At 41.3% G+C, this 21791-nt stretch overlaps 1 protein-coding gene across 5 annotated transcripts; it reads right to left on the bottom strand.

The window, feature by feature from the left end:
* Positions 1-1795: 1795 nt before the first annotated feature.
* RAB5C (RAB5C, member RAS oncogene family) lies at positions 1796-15913 on the bottom strand. Of its 5 annotated transcripts, none has more exons than XM_070726655.1 (6): positions 15754-15913; positions 12421-12633; positions 9322-9473; positions 7446-7568; positions 6690-6783; positions 1796-3046 (listed from the first exon to the last, which is right to left on the bottom strand). In XM_070726655.1, the coding sequence occupies exons 2-6, from the start codon at positions 12569-12571 to the stop codon at positions 2931-2933; spliced, it is 636 nt and encodes a 211-aa protein (XP_070582756.1). In that variant the 5' UTR covers positions 12572-12633; positions 15754-15913; the 3' UTR covers positions 1796-2930. The 5 variants fall into 5 exon arrangements, with proteins under 5 accessions (XP_070582756.1, XP_070582757.1, XP_070582758.1 ...); XM_070726656.1 differs by having other exon boundaries at positions 15314-15877; XM_070726657.1 differs by having other exon boundaries at positions 12421-12808; positions 15754-15877.
* Positions 15914-21791: the final 5878 nt, after the last annotated feature.

Below are 21791 nucleotides of genomic sequence, written 5' to 3'. Positions count from 1 at the left end.
CAGCCCTAACCAGGTGCTATGAATGTACCCAAACTCTTTCATTGTTACTCTCTGTGAAAAATGTTTTCCAAGCCCTAAGTCTTTGCAGGTCCCCCCCCCCATTAGTCTAATTTGCCCCAAATGTTTCTTTCCAGCACTAACCAGATGCTAATGATGTTCCCAGCTGTTACCGGCTTACAAACTCTTTCACTGTTACTCTCTCAGAATAATTTTTTTAAAGCAATTAACCAGATAAAATAATGTGCTGAAGCTGACCAGCTGACTAAGGACGCTAGCCAGATGAATACCTGGTAAGCAGATTCTTTCCCCCATTTTCCTCCCCCAAAACTAAGGTGCGTCTTATATTGCGGTGCATCTTATACTGTGAAAAATACGGTATTTCCTTCCTAATCATGCCAAGCATGGTATTTGCTTTTTTTTTTTTTTTTACTGCTGCTGCACACTGGGTTGACATCTTCATCGAGCTGTCCATCAAAACCCCAAGATCCCTTTCTTGGGTTTTCTCAGAAAGCTTGGTCACCATCAGTTGGTAGGTATAATTGGGGTTCTTTGCCCCATATGCATAACTTTGCACCTGTTTAGGTTAAAATGCATTTTTCACTTATCTCACGTCCAGTAACACTCTGCAGGCCAAAACAGGCCTGTTTCTGGTCTGCCAGAGTATCCATGCATCCGTTTTTTTCACCTCCTCTGCTTCCAGTAGTGTTCTGCAGGCCAAATTGGATCTGATTTTACCCTTCCAGGGTGTCTGTGCCCGTTTTGGCCTCCCCCACCTCCAATAGCAGTCTGCAGGTCAAAAATGTTGGCCTTCCAGTTTCAAGCCGCAGAGCTCAAAGGTAAGTAATGCACTCGGCTGAAGGGTGGGCGGGAGAGCCTCATGGTCTTGCACAGGCTGAATTAAAGGCTTTGGTGGGCTATATGCAGCCTATGGGCCACAATTTGAATACCCCTGATTTAAGTATGTCTGAAAAAAGTATTTTACCACTTTTGTTCATTTAAATGACTTTAAATGAATGTGAATAAAAATTACAATTTTATCATTTGGATTGTAATAACTTTTTTTAGCTGTTTTCTTTCTCTATTGAGCTTGCAGTCATCTTCTTGTCATTCTTTAGATTCCCTCTAATTTAATTTAGAAATTCCAAAGGAAGAAAAGTATTTTCCATGGGCAATATGCAAGGATGTTTTTCTCACATTTATAAAATTAAAATGTAGCATTCCTCCAATAGTGGAGAATTTAAACAATGTAAATTAGCACCATTTGTACAAAGTACTTCAGATTTCCAAACGATAAAGTATGAATTTTCAAACTGTGGGTCATGATGCTTAACCAATTAGAGGAGGGTGTAAGTGTAGAGTTGTAGGGCGGGGTGGGTGTGGGTTGTGTTTTTTTAAAACACAAACTGATCAAATTTGCCCGGGGAAAGTAAAGGCATAGTAGCATTGGCTGAGCAGAGCTATTTCTGAATATGACCACTTTGTGATATATGAGTAATTTTCAATAAAGTATTTGTTGAAATGCTAGGACAAAGTTAAAGATGATTTATCTACCAAAAATGTGGTGAAAGTTACCCATCTTTTATTTTTCTTTTCTTTTCCAATCTTAACCCTCTTTAAATCATCAGATATATTCATGAGGAAATGAGTGCAAAAACGATTACCGTAATCATTTTAAGGAGTCATGGTAAACCAAGTTACAAAACGCTTGCAAAAATCTAAATGTTAAATTTAGAAAGTTACCCAGTGTTTATGTAAGCTGATGTGTGCAAAAACAATGATTCAAGTATGTTCAACATTTGATTGATAAAAATTTATTTTTTAACTCATACACAACTGGAGCTTTGTATTGAAGAGACTGATGTATAGTCTTAAATACAAATATGCATAAGACAAAAACTGCCCTGGACACTAGCTCAGAAACAAAACCCATTTTGCATTACCAATATTGGTAATGTTGTGTATATGAAAATACCTACCATTGCTCCCCTCCCCAGCTTGAATACACTCTACCAACCTGTTTAGCGGATACACCCAACATCTCGATAGGGTTACTAATAGCATAATGCTGCTTGTAAAAAACGATCATTTTATATATTTAACAGGCTGAATTAGTGCATTACATCCAATATGTAAATAATAGGTTAATGTAGATTTGGCATACCAAAAGCCCAATTAAACCTAAAAAGGTTAAAGGACTAATTGGTATATGTTATTAAAAGATACTGATTTGTTAAATGCTGGAAGCTATCATACAAAAGAGGAAAATTAGGTTTCTATTGTTCTTTAAAAACATTCATAATTAAAAATTTGATCAATACAAAGCTTAGAGGCTATGGATTTCTCTCAATCTATCAATACTACAGCTTCAATTCATTGTTACTTTCAGGTTTCTGTAACATGGTCTTTTACAGGCTTATATGTCATTTCTGAACCAAACTTTCAAAGCAAAATGTGCATAGTATTTCTGCAACTCATTCCTATTTTATGTAACCTCCCCTGGCTATAACTTTTATTTTTCTTTAGGGTACAATCCTTAAAAAAAATCACCAAGCAGATGTTATTATAGACATCTTTTGTCTCAGAAAAGGATGTCCCTTCTTCCAGGGAGCTCTGAGCAAATTCAAGAATGTAATTCCCTTCAGAAGATAAAAGGCAGAAAGGAAGAGGGATCAAAGTTTTGAAAGCACACATTGTCCACCCACAAAGATGTAGAAGAATGCCATTGTTCATCTGTATTTTAAAAAAAGACCTTAAAAAATCTATTGTTTGTTCAGAAGAGGAATGGCCTCTGCTATGCTCCCCTCCCCCATTCTATAAGAGGGGAAAAAATCTCAGTGGAGGAGGAGAAAGGAAAAAGATCCTGGCAGTTGGTCTTCTGTAAGTGCAATTGATTCAGACACATTCCAACTAGAGCTGCCAGACAAAAATCCTTAGTGGCTGCAACATTGCCCCTTGTTGGACTGGGTACTTTCCTGGAGGCTGACATTTAGATTCTTGCCTGCTGTTCCTGTTGCACTCTGTGGTTCATTCCTGGGAAGTTTCTTTGCTGGAGTGAGAGAGGGAGGGTATATTTAGGAGCCTGGATTTTAAATTCACTCCATGGGAAAAATTAAAAGCACAACAAAAATGATTGTGGGGGAAGAGATTTACAGAATACAGTGATCCCTCGAGTTTCGCGAAACGCTATATCGCGATTTTAAAAAAAATATTAATTAAAAAAAAACAACCACTTCCGGGTTTGGCTTCGGGAGTCAGCTGGGAAGCGGCGCGGCTGTTTTAAAAGGTCGCAGCCGGCCTGGGGGGCTTCCCAGCACCCCCCCCGAACCCCCAACCTGGGTCTTCCCGGCCGCCCACGCAAAGGGGAAACCCCGGCTCCTCGCTGATGCCCGCCGCTCGCCCGCCCGCCAGCAAGAGGGGGAAGACCCAGGGAAGGTTCCTTCGGCTGCCCAGCAGCTGATCTGCTCGGTAGCGCAGCAGGAGGAGCCGAATCGGGGTTTCCCCTTTGCGTGGGCGGCGGGGAACGCAAACTCCACCATCTACGCATGCGCGGCCATAGAAAAAAGGGCGCGCATGCGCAGATGGTGTTTTTACTTCCGCAACCCTACATCGCGAAAAATCGATTATTGCGAGGGGTCTTGGAACGGAACCCTCGCGATAATAGAGGGATCACTGTATCTCCGGGACCGCCTTCTGCCGCACGAATCCCAGCGACCGATTAGGTCCCACAGAGTTGGCCTTCTCCGGGTCCCTTCAACTAAACAATGCAGTTTGGCAGGACTCAGGGGAAGAGCCTTCTCTGTGGCAGCCCCGACCCTCTGGAACCAGCTCCCCCCAGAGATTAGAACTGCCCCCACCCTCCTTGCCTTTCGTAAACTCCTTAAAACCCACCTTTGCCGTCAGGCATGGGGGAATTGAAACATCTCCCCCGGGCCTATACAGTTATGTATGGTATGCTTGTATGTATGTTTGCTTTTAATAATGGGGTTTTTAGTGTTTCTTTTAAATTATTAGATTTGTTATATATTGTTTATTATTGCTGTGAGCCGCCCCGAGTCTACGGAAAGGGGCGGCATACAAATCTAATAAATAAATAAAATAAATCAGGTTTTTCTTGGCTAATCCTGCCCAGTGTACCTGTTATAATTCAGTGTATTACGTTTCCTCCAAAATAAGACATATCCCCATAATAAGGCCAATTAGCCTTTTCAGTGCATGAGCTGAAATAAGCCCTCCAAAAATAGCCCCACCCCCAACTACTTTCCGGGGAAAGTGGGGGGGGGGGGATATGCTGGGACATGCTCTTTTTTCAGTGGATACTTTTTTGGCCGGGAGAACAAGAGTGAGAGCAAGCGGGTGGCGGGTGCACGCACACCCCGCGGGACTAGCTCGGCTCCTCTAAGATCTGCCTTCAGCAATTTGTATCACACTTCGTCAGGTAGGAGTGCGTTTGAAATCGTTGCTGGGGGTGCGCGCTCTCTCTCTCCTGGCCAAAAGAGTGCCTGCTGCAGAAGGAGCAGCTCCCGGCCGCAAGAGCAAGCAAGAGGTGGATGTGCACACACCCTGTGGGACTAGTTCGGCTCCTCTGGTTATCTCTCCAGCAGTGTTTTGAAACGTGCTCCTGCCTGTAAGGATGTGGCGAGGCCAGTTGGATATAGCAAACCCATAAGTAAAGGGCTTGAGCAGCAGAAGGGCACATCAAGCCCTGTTGTCGCCCTTTCAGCTCTGCCTGGATCGCTGACTTGGGCTGTTCATTCTTTACCTGCCCTCTCCACATCCTTCAGGTAGAGGAGGCAGGCGAGGGCAGTACATGCTACCTGTCCCTCAGTGTTGTGTCTGCTGACCCTCCCCTGCCTCCGGCTTTTGACCGAAGCAACAGAGGAAAGAAACTCTCACGGGCTGCCTAAGGCAAAGCACCTGCCTTTTCTCTCACCCCCCCTCTCTTTCAGGAGCCCTTTGGCTGCAAATTTTTCTCTTCCAAACCCCACCAGAAATTGTGCCTGCATAGCCTCTTGGAGCAAAAGGGGAGAAATTTTTTTTGCGTTCAGCATGCAGTCAAAACGTTCCTTAAGAACATAAGAAGAGCCATGCTGAATCAGGCCAAAGCCCATCAAGTCCAGCATTCCGTCTCACACAGTGGCCCATCCTTGGGGATCTTGAGCAGAAAGAGAAGGCAAGAGGCCTTTCCCCTGACCCCCAACAAATGATACTCAATGGAATCCTGCCTGCCTTCCTTCTCCTGGAGCTGTGTCTTAAGTGCACCCTTCTCTTCTTACCCATCAAGAGAGAGAAGGGCGCATTTGGAAGAGACAAGGAAGAACATGCCCAGCTGCTTTTGCCACTGAACCCAGCTAGAGGTTTTGCTGTCAGCTCGACTTCCTCAGGCAGCCTGCAAGAATTTCTTCTCTCCTGTTTTGTTTGAGAGCAGGAAGCACGGGAGGATCAGTGGACACAACACCGAAGAACATGATGGATGTGCATCTTGCCCCCTACTCCACCCCATCCCATCGCACCCGGCCCGACCTGCCACCTCCAAATTGCATCCCACTAGGAGACTTGTGTACTACCTGACACTTGTAGCTCTGTTGCATTCCTTGGTGTTGTGTCCAGAGAAGGACATTGTTAAAGAAAACTTCTTGCAAGTTTGAGAAGTTTGAACTTGCGAGAAGTTTTCTTTTTCAATGGACTGAGGAAGCTACAAGTGTCAGGTACGGCATCTCATGGCCCAACATGTCCCACCTGCCACAAATGAGTCTGTGAGACTCATCACACCACTATCGCTGCCTTGTGGAATAGGACTCTGAAAGGCTTGTGCTGTTGCATGTACAAATAACAGCAGGACCTCAGCTGTACTGTCCGAGTGGCAGTCCTGCAGTTCATGCATGCAACAGCACAAGAAGCCTTGCAGAGTCCTGCTCCACGATGTGAAGAACAGGGAGAGAAGACTGTGGCGATGGGGCATCCAATCCCACACTCGCCACCTACTGCACCCTCAAAATAATAAGCCCGCTTCCCCAATAATAAGGCCAAAGCCATATTTTGGGCTTCAAAACAATATAAGGCTTTGTCTTATTTTCAGAGAAACACAGTAGGAGATGGAATTCCCAAAATATGCTTTAAAGATATGTGCTCCTAGGTCACTCATTTTATCCCAACCGTTGGAGCTTCTTATTTCATAGTTTATAAGCTTCCTGTGTTTTCTTTTTATCTTGACTGAGTCTGTCATTCAAGCCATTATGTTTACACCCATCTTTCTATTAATTTTGGTGGACTCAGCCTTCCATCCTTCCAAGGTGGGTAAAATGAGGACCCGGATTGTGGGGGCAATATTCTGGCTGTGTTAAAAAATGCTATTGCTAACATGTTGTAAGCCGCCGAGTCTAAGGAGAAGGGCAGCATAAAAAAATCGAATAAATAAAATAAAATAAATTTCTGTTTCTTGCCTTATCTCTAGTTCCCTCCTGCAAATTTGTGAATGAAAGGCTACAATTTTAGAGCCCATGCTCTTACACAACACCAGAAAGGTCCTCCTTTACTTAAGCCTACAACTTACCACAAATTTATATTGTTAAAATTCTGCAGTGTTTGAGAACTTAGATTACTACCTCTGAAAGAGTTTGCTTGGTGTAACCCATGGCAGTAGTTGGAGAAGATACCCTCCTCAAACTGCCTTTCTCCTCCCCTTGACTAACCTATTGCCACAAAAGCCTCATTCACATTCATTGCTGTCTTCGCTGATGTTTCCATAAACAGCAAGCTGTTGTCCTCTGCATAGATCTGGGCTTCCTGTAAGCAATCATGTCAGCAATGTCAGAATTTTCAGAGAGATGCATTTAACCTTTGTAAGCTTGGCTGGCTTACAAACACAGTGTCTCTAACAAGCTTTGACTGAAAAGCTCTAGCCAACCATATTTCCCAAAAGTGATTATAGGACAGATAAAATAATATTGACCAGGCATGTTAATGTGTTAAGATATAATATGCTTGATAATTTCTGGAATTAGATTGACTGTCATAATTACATACTAGATATATTAAAGTCAGCTCTCTATTAGTCAGTCTCTATTTTCAGCAGTCTTTACAATTACCCTGAAATTTAAGCCAAGGTGGGCCAATGTCACCATTCTTATTACAGAAGAATCTCAGAGAAAACTGTTCTTTGATCTGTTGTTCTTTGCTTGATCTACAGTTCTTTGTTTTTTTCAAATAGTGTATCTTATTTCATTGATTGTGATTAAGGAAATCAAAATATTTTGTCGAAGAATTATCCTGATAAGGCATCTCTAATAGTTCTTATGCAAAAAGTGAAATTTGAAATTGGTTTTGGACAAAAGTAGTCCAAACCACCTTATGATTCTCAAGGTATTTATTGTTTGTGTGGAAAAAGCATCCAAGAACACTAAAGGGGAAAAAGCTACTATTTCCCAGTAGAAAAAACCCTCACCTACCTGGAAGTCAACAGCTCGTTTGCTGGCCAGATCAGCCTTGTTGCCTGCCAGAGCAATGACGATGCTAGCACTAGCTTGCCTTTGCAATTCCTTCACCCAATTCTTGGCACGCACAAAGGTATCCTATGAAGAGCAAGCACAGCTCCATAATTCTCACCTCCTGGAACTCTAACATATAATACGTCTCCTGCTCTGATAGGTGATATCTCATGCAATGCATTTTTCAGTGATGGGGCTTCTTCACACTGGGACTGGGGAACAGCTTCAAGCAGTATACCAGGTATGAGACAAACTGCGTCTCACAAAAAGGATTTCCTCTCCCACACCCATCTAGGGGGGAAAAGCTACTAAAATATAATGGCAAGTTGTATAGATCAGGATCGGAAGAGCTATAGATTTACCATTCCAGTAGTGAAACATAATTCTTAGTTCATGTGCATTAAACACTGAATTTTTGTTTATACTTCTGGTCACAAGCGAAGGAGACAGGGTATGTGCACAGAAGCAATTCAATACATGTAAATGATGTCAGTGCTTGGGATTTTGTTTATGGAAAAGTTAGTAAAAATATCAAAGTATTAGATTTTAACTTCAAATGTGTAAGAAAACTTAGAAACAGAGGATTGATGGCAAAAAAGACCTCATGGTCCATCTAGTCTGCCCTTATGGTACTTCTTGTATTTTATGTTAGGATGGATCTATGTTTATCCCAGGCATGTTTAAATTCAGTTACTGTGGATTTACCAACCACGTCTGCTGGAAGTTTGTTCCAAGCATCTACTACTCTTTCAGTAAAATAATATTTTCTCACGTTGCTTCTGATCTTTCCCCCAACTAACCTCAGATTGTGCCCCCTTGTTCTTGTGTTCACTTTCCTATTAAAAACACTTCCCTCCTGAACCTTATTCAACCCTTTAACATATTTGAATGTTTCAATCATGTCCCCACTTTCCCTTCTGTCCTCCACACTATACAGATTGAGTTCAAAGCTTAGATGTCCTGAGACAGATAAACCTTTTTGAGATACTTTTAATGGGAAGTACTGAATAAATAAATAGCTACACTATGAAAATATCATTCAGCTATACCTCTGAGCTTGTTTCTCTTCCTGCACCATCAGTATTATCAAGACTGCAAATGAAATGTTCCCAGGAAGAGAAAGAAGGTGAGAATACCTAAATCAGGAAACTCAACATGACCTTTGTGAATTCTCCAATGTTTTTTAAGCTAAAAGCTCAAAACCTTTAAAATTAAAAATGGCCAAACTCATGTGTGATATCTTTCCAGCAGTTTTGTGAGATTTGAACTATTTTCATTTTTAACATAAATTAATTCTGTAAATCAATAGATGACCATTCAATAGAATTGTAGACTATGGCTATTTTATTTCTAGTACCTGGTTAAAGCAATTTTAAGTGAGGCTTCCTTCTTACTGAGGCCAGACAGTAATGTCAATGCTACATCACTTCATGCTGCAGATGAGGGCTTTAGCCTGCCTTCTCTTTCATTGTACCTTTCAATATGCATAGAGCAAGGATCTCCAACCTTGACAACTTTAAGAGTTATGGACTTCACAGCTGGCTGAAGTACACAACAAGACTGCCAAGGTTAGAGACCTCTGGTATAGAAAGAAACTTTACATAGAATAAGCTGTCTGAAATTATACTGCTCAGAAATGGAACACTGTGCAAATCAGGCCCAATATTAAAATGAAATGGCACAAAATTCAAAATATTCTACACCAGTGGTTCCCTCCTAGAATGCTATTGATTCAGTGGATGTATTCATACATCACATCCTCAAAGGGAAAGAATCTAGAAAAGAAACACTGTTGCCAGTGTGGAATATTTTTGGATTCAATCTATAAAAGCCTTACCATATTAGTGATGTCATAAACAACTATGGCAGCCTGGGCCCCTCGGTAGTACATGGGGGCCAAGCTGTGGTAGCGCTCCTGTCCAGCTGTATCCCAGATTTCAAACTTGACTGTTGTATCATCTAAGCAAATGGTCTGTGTGAGGAAAGCAGCTGGAATACAGAAGGATTAAAAATAGTCTGGGTTTCATTCAGGGCTGCTATATTTTACATAGAAACAAGAGCTTTGTCTACCTGTAAAGCATCCAATTTTTGACTACAAATTGTACTGACCTAATAATTACCAATCTACTGTATACTTGAAGTTTTCTTCCTAGTAATATATGTTGAAAACTTCTTTTCCCACTGACAAAGTTGAACATAACTCTGCTAATGGAGGACAGTCATTTAACATTGGTACACCCTTTTGAATTTTCAATATTTGTGCTTAAATATGACCTAAAATAGACTTGGCTCTCCACAGAAATCCTAAAACTAAATAAAAAAGAAACCAATTAAACGAATGAGTCAAAAACCATCATGCAGTATTTGCTTATTTATTGAGAAAAATGATCCAAAGCTACACTGAACTCACAATGCAAAGTTAAACTAAATTAATCTACAACAAGCCGCAGTAACAAATTGTGATTAGGGAGAAGTACTACCTTCATTGTAAAATATTTTGGGACTTCACAGTGAAGATTATAATGTTAGCTGGGGGGAACAGCTGGGTGTGGGGCAACTTTTTTGCAGACAGAGACCTGGATCGAGGATCAGTTCATACATGAGTTTTGATTGTGTAATTGGCATACATCAATGATACAAAAGTGGATCTTGAACTCACATTAAGTCCCATCATATACAGCAGTGTTTTTCAACCAGTGTGCCGTGGCACACTAGTGTGCCGCGAGACATGGTCAGGTGTGCCGCGAAGCTCAGAGAGAGAAAGAAAACAAGAGAAAGAGAGAGAAAGAAAGAAAGAGCAAGAGAGAGAGAAAGAAAACAAGAGAGAGAAGGAAAGAAAGAGAGAGAGAAAGAGAACAAGAGAGAAAGAAAGCAAGAGAGAGAAAGAAAGAAAGAGAGAGAGGGAGGGAAGGTGGGAGAAAGAAAGACATAGAGGGAGGGAGGGAGGGAGGGAGAAAGAGCAAAAAAGAGGAAAGAAGGAAGAGAGAAAGAAAGGGATGGAGAGAGAAAAAAAGAGGGAGAGAAAGAGGGAGAGAGAAATAGAGCGAAAGGAAGAGATTTTTTTTGTCCAAACTTTTTTTAGCCGCCCCCCTCCCCTCAATGTGCCCCATGGTTTTGTAAATGTAAAAAATGTGCCGTGGCTCAAAAAAGGTTGAAAACCACTGATATACAGGTGCCTTCTAAATTATACTGGCAAATTAAATATATCAATGTGACAATGGAAGGCACTGTATGTTCTGGTGGCTGCTTCCAAAACTTTTAACTCTTTTCCTAAGTGCCAAACATCCATAATATAAGTATTTGTTTGAAATATTGCAACAGTTATTATATTTGGCAGTCCAGAATTACCAAAACAATGTGAAGAGATTAACAAAAAATTGCTTGAGGTTATTGCTAAGTGCTTTATTACCCCTGTTTTTTTTCTTTATTCAAATCATGAAATACAGAAAAAGACTAATTTAAGATGCGTGACTGAAGCCAAACTAATCTCATCTTCCCTGTGGTATCAGGCAAACAGGATTTAAACTGAGGCACCAGCCTTAAGTTTAATTCCATTATCTCAGTAGGTATAGAATGCAGATTCCTAGCCACTTAAAAATAGATTCTTAGGTAACTTACTCTCTTCAGATTCTTCATTTCTACCTAGTCAAAAAAGACCCAACCCAAACCTGGCCAGGAAAGCTTGCTTTACTAAACTTGTCTACAGACTTGCCAAGATATACAATGTGCCTGGAATTTGTCACGGGAACATTTTAAAAAGGAACAAAAATGATGTAGCTATTGGTCTCCAGCCAGTTATGATACTTGAACAAAGCAAGGTTTCTGCATGGCTATGTGCTTGTAATGTCTTTTCGTTTTTATTCTTTCCACCAGCATTGGAACCATAGCTAAAAAAAAATCTCAAAGAGACTTCTGGAACATTTTAGGCATGATTTCTGATGTCGTTTAGCTGATATTTGTTTTTATTTTATTATATTGTATCAATGTGTTGTAATCCATACTGAATCTCTTAGATTAGACCAGCAGTAAACGCACTAAATAATTCTAATCTCAGCATTTCCTGGAGACAACTCAATCCTTCTGCTGAGTTGTTCCATTTAGAAAATATATTAATAAGGGAACTTTTCTGGGAAATCAGGCTTTCAACTTTACCAACATTTCATACAAAATATCATAATAAAATGTGCCTAACATCTGTCCATTATTGTGTAGTCACAATGGACAGTGTAGGCATAGTCCACTGAATAAAAATTTGCCATCTAGATTTGTCTCCCAACTTCCAGAATTCCCAGCAACTTTCTGTTAGAGAATTCTGGTAGTTGTAGTCCAACACACAGAGTATGTTAGATCAGTGTTTTTCAACCAGTGTGCCGCGAGACATGGTCAGGTGTGACGCGAAGCTCAGCAAGACAGAAAGAGAGCGAGAGAAAGAAAGCAAGACAGAGAGAGAGAGAGAAAGAAAGAAAGAGACAGAAAGAAAGAAAGCAAGAGAGGCAGGGAAGGAGGGAGAGATAGAAAGAGAGCAAAAAAGAGAGGAAGGAAGGAAGAGAGAAAGAAAGAGGAATAGAGAGAGAGGAAGGAAGAAAGAGAGAGAAAGAGGGAGAGAAATAGAGCGAAAGGGAGGAAGAGAGAGAGAGAGGGAGAGAATTTTTTTGTCCAAACTTTTTTAGCCCCCCCCCCCCACTCAATGTGCCCCTTGATTTTGTATATGTAAAAAATGTACCGCAGCTCAAAAAAGGTTGAAAATCACTGTGTTAGATGACTCAAAGACAAATGGAAAGTATCAGCAGGAGTTAACAATTGTGCCCATCCCCTGAAATTTTCTATATAGGTTAGTTTAGAAAGAACTCCTTAATGACAAATGCTTGTTAATTATCAAACAAGGCTAAATTTCAAAGAGATTCTGAACAGCTTTATCAATGATTGTGTCACTTACCTCCAATTGTGCTCTCTTGATACTCATGAAACTGCCCTTTTACGAAGCGCAAGACAAGGCTTGATTTCCCCACAGCTGATTCTCCCAGAAGCACCAATTTAAACTGACAGATCTTGCCTATAGTTGGCCCATTAGAACGTCGACCTGCCATGGTCTACAACAATGGCACAAGTTCCAATAGAAAGATGAGACTGTCAGCAAACAATGTTGCAACTGAAAGAGAGAAATATTTCAGCCAGAGAAAGAACCAGATTTCTTTTTCTTTTTTTACAGCAGCTGAAGTATTTGATTCAAACAAAAACAAATACAGTTTGAATCATCTGCTGAAAAATCCTTGAGCAACTAAAATGGAAATATTGTTGTTCTTCACTTGAGACGAAAATTGCAACTGCAAACAGAAAATGAAAAGGATTTTGCAAGTTAGACAAGTGCAAAAATTAAATGGTTGTTAAATTGCCATTTTAATACACCTTCAACATCACCTAAATACCAATCTGGGGTTTTACCCAAGATAAATGAACCACAAGTGAATAAGCTTCTACCTTATTTTTACCATCAGGTCAGAAATTGGGCATAATCATAACCCCTTTCAACTGTCTGAAGCAGCCTAACAGGGCTAATACTGATTAACCTTGCAGAATTGAAAATCTGAAAATAAAGTTGTATTACAAGCTTTGACCAATATTACAATATGATATTGAACTGAGTTTTAGATTAAAATTTTAACATTGTACAGTTTATAGAACTTTTTCAAGAATAGTTTAGAATTGAAATGGGAATAATGCAATTAGCCACAAATAAAGAATCCCAAGTATTGGGAAAATGGCTTAATTACTGTGGAAGTTCAGCTGTTAAAAATCTAGTTTTCAGCAAAAAAACATTAAGATTTCTGAGGTTGAAGGAACCCTATTGCAAAGGTTACCAACTAATGGTCCATGAGAAAATTTTGGTGGTCTGCAGAAAAATTATTTGCATTTTTGTATTGCACTAAATCAGGGTCGGATATGTGCAAGGAATGTTTATGTAGTAGCCAGCCCAGATCCTAGATCAGCCCATGCAAACTCCATCTCTTGAGGGGCCTAGCTGAAGTTCACTGAAGCGCCTGCACTCCCAGGGATGGGATTTAGTAATTCCAGCCCCTCCCTCCATCATGGGAGATCAGATGCCTCAGTGAGCAGTGCAAGAAACTCCTGCCACCCGGGAGGAGAGGAGTGCACCAGATCCCAAATGCTGGGCCTCGCAAGCCAGGCATCTTGCAGGCATCCTGGCCATGTAAAGACCACCCAGATCCCCAGGTTGTTCATTCCACCAGCCTGCCCACCCATCGCAACTGAGCCTGCAGGGCATTCTCTGTCCCAAACCAAGGATTGGCCAACCTAGGACTGCACTCTTCTAGGGCCCACCACCCTGGCAAAGGCAAAGTGGAAGTAACCAGAGGTGGTGACCTGATCCTCGCTGCCAACAATGCGGGCAAGAACTGGCCATGCTGAACCTGCTTCATGGCCACACAGATGGGGCTGCCTGTCACCAATGTACCATGATGAAGGCAGAATGTTGCTGCTGTGAAATGGCAAGTTCCTGCACACTAAGGATCTAGCCATCATCACCGCCACCCCTTGCCGCAACAGCAGCATTATCTCATCCCGGCCAATGAGGGCTGTCCTTCTCCTTGCATGTGCCACCACTTGCAACACTCCACGTACCACCCTCTATGGTGGCGATTTCCAACCCCATCACAAGCTGCTATAGTCATAGAACTGGCCCATTGTCAGCAGCCTTTTGTCATTCTGCCCGCCTTCTTTTTCCTTCCTTTCCTTGACCACAATGCTTCTCCTTGAGAGAAGGGACATAAAAGAGGTTCCTGGAAGGCTGTGTGCCCGGACCAGGTGCTTTCTCTCCCACCTCCTACTCAGAGGCCTTGCAGAAGCAGAGACAGGTTGGAGGCAGAGAAAAAGTACCTGGTCCAGGCACAGCATTCCAGTGTCAAGCTAGGTTGATGTCCCCCTGCATCAATCTAGCAGACAAAACAGGAAAAGGAGGTGGAGAGATACAGTCCAGCTGCCAACGTAGCCCAAAGTGGGAGGCCAGCAAACTGGAGAACTTCTTGTCCAATTTCCAGGAGTATGAAACTTCTCGTGAACAGATCCTGGTCTCCCTTGCAGTTTGTTTTGCTGCTAGAGAATGGGTTGCAGTGGCCCCACCTTGGCCCATGCCAGCTCCTTGCAGTCCCCCATGCTGGGATTGCTGCAGTCTCTCCCCCTTTGGGATATTTTTGTGCTGGTTGGAGCGGGGCAAAAAATCCAACTTGGGGTCTGCTTCAGCTTCTTTGTGCAGGCTGGAGTGGGGCTTTGGGCAAAGGCTGGAGGAAAGTGTGGCTGCTGGCAAAGAGCCAGAGGGCCTTGTTCCAGTGGGACAGCATTATGGCCTGAAACTGGTTGACCATCTGTCTGCTGAGCCTCTAGGTGATGGTACCTGGCCTTACCTTGCACTCCAGCATGTCTACTCTCTGCTTGGAAAGCCTATGTTCATAGTCCTCAATGATGTGCTTCTATCAGAGCAGATACTATCAGAGGCAATGCTATGATTTTTCACACTGTCCCAAGGCTTATGAACTTCTGGCATAACTAGAATATTTTATATAGCAGACGGAAACCATATACCAATCTCAAGATGGAGTACACACACACAAACAAGATGATCATAATGAAACGTAGTAAGAACTAGAAAATGTTAAATCTGACACCTTTATTATTTTAACATATTCCATAAAACATATTAAAATGATTGCATGCATGAATGCTGCACCTAAATTTCAGATATTGGCACCAAATATAAATAAGTCACATTAAAAGGAAAAAAAGGAAGCATTCCCACTGAGGAATGTCACACCCACCGTAATCAGCACCATCCCTTGTTATCACCGTAGCTTTGTTTAAATATCAGTGATTATATTGTTCGGTTCTCAGGTCAAGGACTCGGTTCCAGTTAGTAATAATCATCAAAGCCACAGGACTCTTTGTCAACAAGTCCCAAACCCAGCGCAGCCTTTTGTAACCAGAGCTGACGCCACTCTAGTTCCAACAATGTGATCTAGTTGCCTTAGGAAGCTAAGAATTTCCCACGTCCTCCTCTACAAGCAACAGGCAGTGGGAGATATACTGCCGCAGAACATGGAAGCTTTATTTGGCTTGCCAGACTAAGAAACCCCATTTATTTTCAAGCCGCTCTTAGGTGTGACGGAGGGAAAAATTAAATGACTCCCTTAAGAATTTAAAACTGGAAGGAGTTTTAGGAATTGATTTTCGTCTTTCCTGAACAAAACCTTACACTTACCCGCTCCCGCCTGCGGGACCGCCGCGGAAAACAGTCCACCGCCTGCCTACCGGATTCCCGTTCTCCCCAATTCCAACCCTCAAACGCAGCCACTTCCGCCCTCGGCTTCTTTTCAGCTTCTTCCGCTTCCTCAGAAACTCCGGTATTTCTACTTCCTCTCTCTGACAGGCTGCCTCGTTGGCAAATCAAGAGAAAGAATTCGAAGCCCTGCCTTTTTTACCACGAGCTGGTGATGTCATTTGAGAGGGAGGAGGAAAAGGGTGTGGCTTTAAGTAATGGGCGTTAAGCAGAGGGGCGTTATTGCCGATTGGAAGGCATTTATGTGCCTGTGGCGGAAGCGCAGGAAATCTCCAGGAACGGCCTAATGCAAATCTCCTGCTTGAGCGGGAGAGAGAGAGAGAGAGAGGGGGGGGGGGGGGGGGGTTGGGTTGGGTTGGACTAGATGACCTACAAAGTCTCTTCCAGCTGTAATCAACCAACCAACCAACCAACCAATCAATAAAATCCTATTTCATTCGATTTTAATGGCTGGAGATGATGAGCATCATACTACATCCAAATCTATAGAATTGAAGAACGCCTGGTTGGATAGAATGGCCGATATGGAACCATATTATGCTCTTATCATCTTGTACTGCCTATGGAGGAAAGGTGAAATAGAGTTTAAAGCAGACATAAGAAACAGTAAACATTTTGTACCTCCTCCCAAGTACATTTTAATAATCTGTCATTCCTTGATTTAAAAATCTGTCATTCCTTGATACACACCCTGTCAGATATGTTGATGTTTGCTACTATCTTAGATTTGTTTATATTTAAGTTACAAACTACATAGCTGACTGTCATCACTGTGTATATGTGTGATGAGCAACAATTCTCTCCCAAAATTCAGGGAAGGAAATTTTATGCTTAGAAGATCTCATATTCCACTCATCTGAGGAAGGAAAAGAATGGAAAGGAATGGGAATGGGCATATATATGTAGATCTTGGAGGTCTTCTAGTCTCACCCTCTGCTCAAGCAGGGAAGCCTATACCCATAATGGGGAACCTATGGCATTTGTGCATGTGGAGCCATATCTGAGGGCACGCAACGCATTGCCCTTTGTCAACTCCAGAACGTATTTGCACATTGGCTGATTTCTTTTTTGGCCTTCCCCAGGCTTCAGGAAAGCCTCCAGTGCCTGTGGACGGCCAAAAACAGATCCAACGGGCCTATCAGAAATTCAGAGCCTTTAGTGAGGCCTGTGTGCATGCGTGGGGGAGGCACAGCATGGGGTGTACATGTGCGCATGCACGAGGGAGGGCATTGCATAATGGGTGTGGGCATATAAGCACACATGCACCCTTTCAGCACCCGAGCAAAGAAAGGTTCGCCATCAGTGGTCTATACCATTTCAGACAAATGGTTGTCTAATGTTTTAAAAACGTCCAGTATTGGAACTCTTAAAACTTCTGGAGTCAAATTGTTCCACTGGTTAATTGTTAATTAGTAAGTATTATTAATTAGAAATATTATTGCCCATCACAGATACACACAGAGATTTTATATGCGTTTGACTGCAAACGTACGCATATACAGATTCTTACATTCATATATGTAAAGAGTCATGTGAAAAAAAAATACCATCTTTGAGGTCTGTATTGAGTTTTACATATCGATATAATAAAAAATCATCTGGTCCTTACCTATTCTTAAAATAGGTAAATGCAACCTCAGATGGACATCACATGACATATTTTACCATGACACCATTTATTTTACAACAAGAAAGCCAATATGCAGAAGCCATGTGTGAAAAACTAAGTACACCTTACTATTTTCATAGGTATGAAGAGGCTAAGTAGCAATCAGGTGCTGATAATCAAGGGCCTTGATCAATTGATCATCAGCAAGTGTGACTACCTCAATAAAAGCTGAAGTTTTAGGAATTTACTAGTCCTGAGCATTGAGGTGTGTATTAACATAATGCTGAAAAATAAAGAAGTCATCCATTATTATTATTATTATTATTATTATTATTATTATTATTATTATTATTATTATTATATTATTATTATTATTATTATTATTATTATTATTATTATTATTTATTAGATTTGTATGCCGCCCCTCTCCGTAGACTCCATGATGTTAAGTAATTGTTAATCAATCTAGGAAGGGCTATAAAATTTCCAAACAATTTAAAATTGTTTATTTCCAAACAATTTAAAATCCATCATTCTACAGTGAAAAAGATTGTTCCCAATTGGAAAACATTCAAGACAGTTGCCACAAGAAAATGGGTGTCCCAGCAAATTTACCCCAAAGTCAAACAGGTATACCATTCAAACAAATTGCAAGAGTTTGCAAGAGATGAGAATTATATCTCAGACTCTATAGGTCTTTATTGGCATATTAAAGTTAATGCTACAGTAGCACGATTTTAAAAAGACTGGACAAGTAAGCCTTGTTTGGAAGGATTCTCAGGACAAAGTCTCTTCTCTTTAAAAGGAACATAGCAGCACAGCTTAGGTTTGCCTAGTTGTATGTAAACAAATCACAAAACTTCTAAAACACAGTCCTTCGAACAGGCAAGACCAAAATGGAGGTGTCTGGACAGAATCACATTTGGCAAAAACCAAACAGCATATCAGCACAAACATTTCATGCCAACTGTCAACTACGATAGGGGAGAGGTGATGTTTTGGACAGTCACATGACCTGGACATCTTGCAGTCATTGAGTTGGCCATGAACTACTCAGTATACCGAAGTATTCTAGAGTCAAATGTAAAACCAAGTGCCCAACAGTTAAAGTTTGGCCAATATTGGGTCATGCATCAGGACAGTGATCCCAAGCACACCAACAAATCTACAACTGAATGGTTGAAAAAGAAATGCCTAGGTACACCCACATCATACCAACACTCCGCAAACTGCACTGGCTCCTAATTGGATGCAATATAAGGTATTGGTTATCACCTTTAAAGCCCTATATGGCTTAGGGCCAGTCTACCTACGGGACCGTCTTCTGCCAAACACCTCCCAGTGACCAATTAGGGCCCACAGGGTTGGCCTTCTCAGGGCCAACCAACTGCCCCCAGAGATCCACACTGTCCTCACCCTCCTGGCCTTCCAGAAGGCCATGAAAACTTGGCTTTGCCAGCAGGCCTACGGCTGATGAGCTTTACCATCCACCCACAGCTAAAAGGATATGAATGATTTATTTTGGGGTTTTTAAAATTGTTATTATATTGTTTTAAACTGTTGTACACTGCCCAGAATCAAAAAGGAGTTGGGGTGCTTATAGATCAAATAAACTAAATTACATTAAATTAAAGTGTTGCAATGGCTCAGTCAAAGTCTTGACCTCTCAACCTGATTGAAATGCTGTGACAGGACCTCAAGAGAATCTTGCATAAACAAATCTCCACAAATTTCAATGAACTGAATGTTATAAATAAATGTGGGCCAAAATTCTTCCATAACAATGTGAAAGGCTAATTCATGCAGAAAATGATTATCAAATTATTGCTGATAAAAGTGGCTGTATAAAGTTATTGAATCACAAGGTATACAGTACTTAGTTTTTCATACATGACTTCTCCATTTTGGCTTTTTTTTTTTGTAAAATCAATTATACAATGTAATATGTCATGTGTTGTTCATCTGAGGTTGTATACTATATACCTTTGAAAATATGATGACTCAGATGTTGTCTGAAGATGCTTCTGTGGTCATATGGCTGACATGATTATATGACAAAAGTGTATGAAACCCTTTTACCGCCCAACAAAGTGATACCTATTTATCTATTTGCATTTACATGCTTTGGAACTGCTAATTTGGCAGGATCTTGGGTCAGTAATGGAAGCTCAGTTCATCACATGGTATTGGTCTCAAACTGCCAACCTTTGAGTCAACAAGCCCAGCATCTTAACTGCTCAGCCACTGCACCCTCATGTACGTATGTACATACATACATATACTGTATATACATACACACACATGGAATTCGTTTCTTCTGCAACATGCATTCACATTTTCCTAGGTTTCTATTTAATAGAAAACAAGAGTGTGCCCTTCTTTTTGCTTCTGTGCTGCCCAAATTGCAATGCTATTCCTATTTAATTGCAGGTGGATTACAAGAACTTTTAAATAATATTAAATGTTTAATCAGTTCCAGCTGCAGAAGAATATTAATATCAAGCTTAACAATTCTTTTGGAATGGCCACTATCTATAGACAATTATTGGTGTACCTTCTATATTTCATTTTCTACTTGAATGATCCAATGAACTTTGTGGGTTTTGTGCTTGGCTATCTCAACAGTTTGTACTGGTTTAGTTTGTAGGTACAGTACATTCTTTTCCCCATGTAGCACCAATAATATTGCAATAAAATTCCAGATGTGCCCACTACCAAAATAGCTGGATATTCCTGGCATAATATTTTTCTCAAGGCCTTATGGGAGCTTAGAGGTAGCCCTTGTTTCCTGTTATTGATTTATATGTAGCAGACAATTGTTATGCATAAAATAAGAATGCACGCACACTCCCATCCCCCCAACCCCATCTCCCGTATATATCCATGCCTCGGTGGTGCAGTGGTTAGAGTGCAGTACTAAAACCTACTTTTGCTGACCATGGGCTGCCAGCAGTTTGGCAGATTGAATCTCAACAGGCTCAAGGTTGACTCAGCCCTCCCTCCTTCCATGGTCGGTAAAATAAGGACCCAGATTCTTGGGGGCAATATGCTTACTCTCTGTAAAACTGCTTAGAGAGGGCTGTGAAGCTGTATATAAGTCTAAATCTAAATTGCACAGTCACTCAAGGCTGTCATCACCTCCCGTCTTGATTATTGCAATGCGCTCTACATGGGGCTACCCTTGAAGAGTGTTCAGAGGCTCCAAATGGTCCAGAATGCAGCTGTTATGGGTGTACCTCGGTACATCCATATAACATCTATGCTCCGTGAGCTGCACTAGCTTCCTATTAGTCTCTGGGCACAATTCAAGGTGTTGGTCATCATCTATAAAACCCTATATGGCTCAGGGCCAGACTATTTATGGGTTCGTCTCCTGCCACATATCTCCTAGAGACCTATAAGAATACACAGAGTTAGCCTCTTCCAGGTCCTGTTGACCAAGCAATGCAGGTTGGCAGGGCCCTGGGGAGGGCCTTCTCTGTTGTTGCCCCATCTCTATGGAACCAACTCCCCCCTCCCCCCTACTGCTTCCACTCTATTGGTTTTTCGTAAGGCCACTAAGACCTGGCTTTGCTGGCAGACCTGGGGCGCATGAATTTAACAACTATCATGGCCATATTGTATGAATGTAATGTATGCATGTTAATGGGATTAAGTTTGTTAATTAAGATTTTATAGTTTAGTTGTTATATTTGATTTTTTTTATTGCCTTTGTAATTTTTATACTGTTGTAAGTCGCCCTGAGTCCTTTGGGATTGGGTGGCTTAGAAGTCAAATGAGTGAATGAATGAATGAATGAATGAATGAATGAATGAAGGAAGGAAGGAAGGAAGGAAGGAAGGAAGGAAGGAATAAAATGCTATTGTTATTGCTTGTCTAGAAGGGGGATTTAATCCATATTTATTTCTGTGTGGTTATATCAGAATAATCGAGTTGGAAGGGACCTTAGAGGTTTTCTAGTGCCCAAGCAGGTGACCCTAAACCATTCTGGATAAATGGCTGTTTAATCTCATCTTAAAAACCTCTAGGGATGGAGCACCCACTTACTGGTTAACTGTTCTTATTGTCAGAAAAAAATTCTTAGTTCTAGTTTGCTTCTCTCCTTGATTAGCTTCCATTGATTGTTACTTGTCCTGCCTTCTGGTGCTTTGGAGAATAGGTTGACCCCCTCTTCCTGTGGCAGCCCCTAAAACACTATTACTTGTCACCCCTTGGTTCTCCTTTTCAGTAGACTAGACATACCCAAATCCTGCAGCCTTTCCTTATATGTTTTGCTTCCAACTCCCTAATCATTTTTGTTACTCTTCTCTGCACTAGTCCGTGAATGTTTTTCACACACACATTTGATTTT

The sequence above is a fragment of the Erythrolamprus reginae genome, chromosome Z (genome assembly GCF_031021105.1).
Source record: "Erythrolamprus reginae isolate rEryReg1 chromosome Z, rEryReg1.hap1, whole genome shotgun sequence".
Taxonomy (NCBI): Eukaryota; Metazoa; Chordata; class Lepidosauria; order Squamata; family Dipsadidae; genus Erythrolamprus; species Erythrolamprus reginae.
The sequence above is the reverse complement of the archived record's forward strand: the minus strand, read 5'-3'. Positions and strand labels throughout refer to the sequence as shown.

What these genes read in the sequence shown, in the direction of transcription:
- RAB5C (XM_070726655.1), bottom strand. Translation starts at nt 12,571, where the DNA reads ATGGCAGGTCGACGTTCTAATGGGCCAACTATAGGCAAGATCTGTCAG. An exon ending in TCAAGAGAGCACAATTGGAG is followed by an intron (nt 9,474 to 12,420) that starts GTAAGTGACACA and finishes TCTGTATTCCAG; the next exon opens with CTGCTTTCCTCACACAGACC. An exon ending in TTTATGACATCACTAATATG is followed by an intron (nt 7,569 to 9,321) that starts GTAAGGCTTTTA and finishes TGCTCTTCATAG; the next exon opens with GATACCTTTGTGCGTGCCAA.